We start from the raw sequence: 7,500 nt of genomic DNA, 5'->3' as shown, positions 1-7,500 counted from the left end.
TTTCACTGACAGCCTTCTCCGCTCATAAATAGTATCAGAAACTAACGTCCATTTTTTTCACTCTATTATCGTGTCCTATATCCTCGCGGTGTTGAGTAGAAGTCGATATAACACATTGCAGAAACAATTAGTTATGTATTACAGCTGGGATTAAGTTACTGCAATAATTACATATCCATATCCACAATCATTGCTATACTGAATGATTGTGGAGGCGCATGGCCCAGTGGTTAGGGCAGCGGATTCGCGGTCGTGGGATCGTGGTTTCGATTCCCACACCGGGCGTTGCGAATGTTTATTGAGCGAAAGCACCTAAAGCTCCACGAGGCTCCGACAGGGGGTGGTGGTGAACATTGCTGTACTCGTTCTCTCTTTCTTTCTGTATTTCAAAGGGTCAGTCTTGTCATACACTGTGTCACGCTGAATCTCCCCAAGAACTAAGTTAAAGGAACAACTGTCTGTGGAGTACTCAGCCACTTGCACGTTAATTTCATGAGCAGGCTGTTCCGCTGATCGGATCAACTGGAACCCTCGTCGCTGTAACCGACGGAGTACCACGGCTGAATGATTGGGAGAGAACGTTTAAACTTCAATGTGCGAAGTGACAATAGAAATTAGTGTTGTTTTTATTCCGTTTTATATTGCCACTCATTAGGATTCTTTATCAGCTTATTTTTACTAACTACTTTTATTTTTTTTTTAGTTTGTCTCTACGGTCAATCCTGTTGATTGAAAAGTGAAATAAAACTGCTATAATTCGATATGAGGAGAAATACCTAGTTCCGGACATCATTTGCTATATATGATAGCATTATATCTCGAGAGAGGATACATTAGAGTAACTTCCTGTAGCTCTCTTCAGAGGGATACAAAACTTGAGGTTTCCAAAGGAAATTAAATGAGATCTGTAAATCTTATACGCTTCTCAGAGTTAGTAAATTAAAAGATAAACCAAACGGTAGATCGATCGATTGGCAGGTTTGGATGCAGAGTAAGTAGAAGAATGCATATTAGATCGAGGAGTGAATTGGGCCTAGATTAAATAATGGATTAAACGGAAATTTAACCGTATATTGAGCAGCGGATCGAGTTGTTAACTGAGCGGTAGATAAACCGTACAGATTAAACGGCATAATGAGTATAAGAAAGCGCTGTAGAACTTTAGAACAAGAGTAGAAGAAGAGGTAGACTTATGCTCTGATGTCACCAGGTCTTAATAGAAGATCCATCGAATAACATAACTTCTTGATTGAATATGTATTTCTTATGGGATTATTAATTATCTCCACAATATATTGAAAAGTAGCTTTCGTATAATTTTTCTTGCAAATGGTGCATCAGAATTATTTAATTGCTAAACAAATCTAATTTCGCAAACCTCCAAAAAACGTAAAATCTTGTACAACGTGACAATTTTTTTCATCGCTATCTCGGCATATACGATAAAAAATATAATTCGCCAAGGAAGTCAGAATACTACTAAAATGTTCAGGAGTTATCTCCCGGTAAATCCTAATATCTAAGCTTACGTATGTATTTCTCAAGCAATAAAGAAAATTTGACCAGTGTTATTTATGTATTATATTAAGCTATTCAATTGTTAGAAGTGTATGTGTGGATAAGCGTTCCTTCATTTCATTTTGGGTGGCACCTATACAGATATATTTGTTATATTGTGTTGTTACTGTACATTGGTGGATTACACTTTTTCTTTTACATGTGTTTTTAAGTACACAGTTATTTATATTTCTGAAATCACACAAGTTATAAATGTTATTGAGGGGAAGAGTTATTTGGGGAGAGTTATTTGCTACTGGATTACTATTTCTGGAGAAGTGGTTATTAGGAGGTGTACTGTTATAATAATTTACAAGGTTGTTGGAGTTGTTAGTATTTGCATTAGGCTTACGTTCTGATTTCAAATTCTGCCGAAGTCACCTTTGTCTTTCATCCTTTCGGGGTCAATAAATTAAGTACCAGTGAAACACTGGAGTCGATGTAATCGACCAATCCTCTCCCACAAAATGTCAGACCTTGTGCCCGAAAGGGTTATTATTACTGTTAAGGTGGAAACCTTGCAGAATCGTTAGCACACCGGGCAAAATACTTAGCGACATGTCGTCCATTTTTATATTCTGAGCTAAAGTTCTGGCGAGATTGACTTTGTCTTTTATCCTCTCGTGGTCGATAAGATAAGTACCAGTTGAACACTGGTGTCGGAATTGCTGGCCTTGTGTCATCATTTGAAATCATTATTAGAATTATTTTTGTTGTTGTTATTATAAACATTAGCGCGTCGGACAAAATGATTTGTAACATTTCTTCCGGATTTTACTATCACCAAGGTCGACTTTGCTTTTCATCTTTTCGGAGGAGCGACGAAATAAGTACCTGTTTAGTAGTTGGGTCAATGTAATCGACTAGGCTCCTCCACTCGCGAAAAAATTTCAGCTTAGAGCTTCGGCCATGCTGATGCACCGCCGTTTAAAAAATATGGAACGCTTCACGAATTTGCGTGTCATCCTTGCGCAGGGGCCATGCTAATCTACTGTGTATCGTTCCAATTTTAGAATATGTACCGCCGTAGCTAAATATTATTAGTATTTTTCCTTCCTCTTATTTTCTTTTCCCCGTTTTATGTCATTGCCAGTGATTTTTTATCGTAATTTTACCAGGTTCATAATTTTTTCATAATATTTGTTGTCTTTTCCTAATATTTGTTAGGAAGAAAAAGAAAACAAAACAAAACAAAAACAGATGCAACACATTGAAGACTTGTCACAGTACAAAGGAAACAAGAACAAACAGCGGTTCAACAATGATTCATATTGTCAGTAAAAACAATAATGGCAAACGTGACTTTTATTGATGTTATACTGATTAACGTGTAAAATGTATAAACTAAAGCAAACAAAACACAATAATGATTACTCTAATGTTATTGAATTGTCAACTAGCAACAAAAGCATCCACCTCCTCCCCATCATATTACTATGTTGAAAGGTCGATGAGAGTGACAAGCATGATCCAAGTGAACGGACTACTCTGAGCATATGTCTATAGATTGGAAGAGGACAGCTGGGGAGAAAAGCACTTGCCTTTGTGGTCAGGGTGACCGTGGTTTTCATAGTGCTTTCACGTCTTTCTCGCAGAGATCTCTTTTGGGAGAATTTTTTCTTTGTATTCTTTTGGGTTTTTTTTTCTTGTATTATTTCTCATGCTTACACGCATCTTTTTTTTTAAATGTACGCCTGCATTGTATCGTACTGTAACGCTCTCGATCTTTTTGGCAAAACTGTGGCTAATAAAGAAAGCACTGTTATTGTTCTTCTTGTTCTTCTTGTTCTTGTAGCTGTTGTTGTTGTTGTTCTTCTTCTTCTTCTTCTTCTTCTTCTTTTTCTTCTTCTTCTTCTTCTTCTTCTTCTTCTTCTTCTTCTTCTTCTTCTTCTCCTCCTCCTCCTCGTCCTCGTCCTCGTCCTCCTCGTCCTCGTCCTCCTCTTCCTTCTTCTTCTTCTTCTTCTTCTTCTTCTCCCCCCACCCCTAATTATTGTTATTATTATTATTTTTGGTATTGGTAAGAAGCCCCTTTCGGATCGTTCTTAAATTTTGATGCATGTCAACTATGTTTTGAAACGTCTACTGCTAAAAGTTCCATTCTATTTTGTTGTTAAACTCACCGGAATCCCAAAGAACTGGTCAATTCTGTTTAGTTTTGGTTCTTCCGTTTTAGTTTTGGGACGGAATTATTATTATTTTTTTCTTTAATTTACCCATCTTAGAAAAAATATCTAAGTATGGCATTTGGAGTGGCAGTTTTGATGCTGCCTTCTCAATCTTAATGGCCTCAAACCAAAAGAAGCAGCAGCACCTCCACCATCACCGTAACACGTAGCGGCGATTGCAGCAACAAATTAATAGCAGCAATGGCAACAAAAAACGCAAAAATGGACAGTAATAGTAACACCTCTACTTTCGCCGCCATCTTCCTCACCACCGTTGCTGCAATAAATTGCGGCGACAGCAACAACAATGACGACGAGAACAAAAGCGAAAAAAAAAAAAAAACCCGTAACAGCAACAACCACAGCACCAGTGGAGGCGCAATGGCCCAGTGGCTAGGGAAGCGGACTCGCGGTCGTAAGAACCCGGTTTCGATTCCCAGACCGGGCATTGTGAGTGTTTATTGAGCAAAAACACCTTAGCTCCACGAGCTTTCGGCGGGGGAGGGTGGTGAACCCCGCTGTACTCTTTCACCACAACTTTCTCTCACTCTTTCTCCCTACTTCTGCTACAAAACAGAGGAACCATGGTGTAACCCACTATGGTGTGGTAAACTTTCAGACCCTAGTCTAGATTGCCAATCCTCTGTACCCCAGGATAGTTCAGCTCTCGACCCGTTAAAAGCCACCGTTTACGGAATGAGGATAACAACGTAGCTTTCGCGCCAGTGCAATCGCCAGTGTATCACGTGTGGTGGATGGATCTTCAAGTTGCCACACGCATTCTTAGTAGCTTAGAGTAGGCTCGAATTAGAGATTATTCTTTGTGGCTAATGGCGTGAGTCCTGATTGGAAGAAGAAGAAGAAGAAGAAGAAGAAGAAGAAGACAACTGAAGGTTTCCTTCATCTCTATATTATAATTCTGAAATGCGAAAAGTTTGGTTTTGGCATTGGAACGGATTAAAGGCCACTAGATCCCGTCGGATTGACTCCAAAATTTACAGGGACATGTAAAATGAGGTGAGGATGCGAGTGGGATAGGTTAGAAATCCCTATCTTAAAAGGTGTGGTTACTAGTTTTTATAATTTTGATTTTGTCGCTTTCAAATATTCCAAGATATTTATATGTTTCTTCCGCGTCTAATGGTTTAATATACTCAACATTAGGTAAATTTCTTCCAGCACTTTTTAAGGGTTTCCCCCGCTACATCTTTATTATAACGCATTTTTCGATTCCGAAAGTCAGCCTAATATTCTTACTAAATATTCTTACATTTTGCATTAAGGAATCCATTTGACTCCTGCCTTTGCCACAGAGCTTTAAATCATAAACAGAAAGTAGTTCTCAAATTCTCTCTCAACGAGTACTCTTCCTTAGCTTTGTTTAGTATAATCGAAAAAGGGATCAGTGCGATTACTGATTCATTTGTTACTGATTCCATCTTTACTAGACGGAAGAAATGCTGTTCCCATGAAAGAATCTTTTTCTGATCTATATAATTTTTGATCTTTCCTCTCCTGATGTTAACTCTATTCCCTAGTGTCGCATTGCATATTCTAACTAGTATGTACCCAATGTTTTCTGACACCTTAAAGAATTATAGGATCGCTTGATCCACGACTGTGAGATTAAATCGTATACTTTTATATAATCGTTCCACGCAATGCATACATTTTAAAATCGTCTGCAAATTCTCAAAACTATTGGGTTCTCCGGAAAGATCATGCCGATTTATAGTAGCTTACCTTTCGACTTATTTTAGAACATGGTTGAGTCCATAAAATAGGATTTGACTACACCTCCATTTAGAGCACAGTTTAAGCTATCTTTTCGTGGAAGAAGGTTTATGTTCCTATAATCTGTGTTAATTCTGTAACCCTTTAAAATGGAAGATAAGGAATTTCATTTTCGGCACTTGATGCTTTGAGAACCAGACAAAAATTGCTGCAGCTCGGCTGGGATGTGTTACCCCACACTCCATATTCCCCAGATATTGCTCCTTCGGATTTCCACTTATTCAGGTCTCTGCAGAATAGTTTTAACGGTAAAAATTTCAATTCCTTGGATGACGTAAAAGGATACCTTGATGAATTCTTTGCCTTGAAACTACCTCAATTCTAGGAAGAGGGTATTTTCAAGTTAAAGGAAAGATGGAGATGCATTGTGCAACAAAATGGTTCATATTTGGTTGATTAAAAATGTAATGGCAAGTATTTATTGACCTTTTTCTTTCCTTTAAAAATCGGCACGAACTTTCATGACAACCCAATAGTTCCCCTATTCTCTCTCAACGTGTACCCTTCTTTAGCTTTGCTTAGTATAATTGAAAACGGATCAGTGCGATTACTGATTCCTTTGTTGCTGATCCCATCTTTTTCTAATCTATATAATTTTTAATCTTTCCTCTCCTGATGTTAACTCTATTCCCTAATGTCTCATTGCATATTCTAACTAGTATGTACCCAATGTTTTCTGACACCTTAAAGAATTATAGGCATCGCTTGATCCACGACTGTGAGATTATATCGTATACTTTTCTATAATCGTTCCATGCAATGCATACATTTTAAAATCGTTTGCTAATTCTCAAAACTATTTTGTCTATTATTAATAGCTCTTTTGTTCCTCTGTTTTTTATAGAAAAGATTTTCTGTTCATCGGGAATTAGATGTTTCTCATATGGCTGTTAATATATCTCTTCTGCAATTATCCCTGTTAGGAGTTTTCACATAATTGGTACACATATAATTGGTTGGTAATCTGAGACATTATTTCCTTTCAATTTGTCCTTCAGTCAAATCACAATAGTATTCCCTCTTTGATATGCACGAAATTTAGTTGTATCACTATAGCTTCATAGAGGCTCGTAAACCCTTTTAGTCGGTATCCATCCATCCATCACAAGCCCATATCAAGTGCTTCTATGTCCTTGTTTCAACGAGAACCAACTGTTGTTGTTGTTTAACCCCAGGACAGTTCAACTAGGACCACCCAATATTTTTTAAGTGTGTCCAGAAATCCGTTATCTTATATGTTCCCTCTTTCGAGATAATGAAATGTAATTAAAGGAAGAATTTGCTACTATTTTCAGTATAGATGTTATCTTGATGTGTAATGTGTCCGGTGAAGGCGCATGCCTCAGTGGTTAGAGCGTCAAGCTTACGGTCGTGAGGTTGTGAGTTCGAATCCCGGACCGGGCTGCTTGTTGTGTTCTTGAGCAAGACACGTTATTTTACATTGTTCCTGTTCACTGAGCTGTAGAAATGAGTTGCGACGTCACAGGTGCCAAGCTGTATCGTCCTTTGCCTTTCCCTTGGATAACACTGGTGGTGTAGAGAGGGGAGGCCGGTATGCATGGGCGACTGCTGGTCTTCCATAAAAAAAGACCTTGCCTGGACTTGTGCCTGGGAGGGTAACTTTCTAGGTGCAATCCATGGTCAGTCATGACCGAAGGGGGTTTCAGCAATGCATCTGTGTGTTTTTATTCGATTTTATGAGTTAATATATGTGAGTTTTCAGTGTGCATGTATTTGAGTGTATATGTATTCATATGCGTGAAAATACATACGCATCTGTACGTGTCATTAAAGCAGCTATTTAATATATAATTTTCTTTTTTAAATTTCATTATCTAGGCATGGCAGCCGAGTTGTTCTACCACGATAAAATCGTAGCATTCCTCGGTCCAGCCTGTACATATGCCGTCGAACCGACCAGCCTCATGGCATCGTATTGGAATATTCCGTTAATTACAGGTAAGTTGCTATTTTATTTCTTTTT

General features: G+C 38.2%; 1 protein-coding gene and 1 non-coding gene across 2 annotated transcripts in view; one reads left to right on the top strand and one right to left on the bottom strand.

Annotated features, from left to right (window-relative positions):
* The window catches only part of LOC115214401 (atrial natriuretic peptide receptor 1-like), a 300,999-nt gene that overhangs the window by 14,180 nt on the left and 279,319 nt on the right, over positions 1-7,500 (top strand). The window contains exon 2 of the mRNA XM_029783597.2: positions 7,356-7,475. Within this exon, the coding sequence (XP_029639457.2) occupies positions 7,356-7,475 (120 nt within the window). The remainder of the gene's footprint in view (positions 1-7,355; positions 7,476-7,500) is intronic.
* LOC115214583 lies at positions 2,488-2,591 on the bottom strand. Its single transcript, XR_003881921.1, has one exon. It is a non-coding gene; the product is annotated as a U6 spliceosomal RNA (small nuclear RNA).

The sequence above is a fragment of the Octopus sinensis genome, linkage group LG7 (genome assembly GCF_006345805.1).
Source record: "Octopus sinensis linkage group LG7, ASM634580v1, whole genome shotgun sequence".
Taxonomy (NCBI): Eukaryota; Metazoa; Mollusca; class Cephalopoda; order Octopoda; family Octopodidae; genus Octopus; species Octopus sinensis.
Note: the sequence above shows the minus strand (reverse complement) of the source record. Positions and strands in the feature narration are given on the sequence as shown.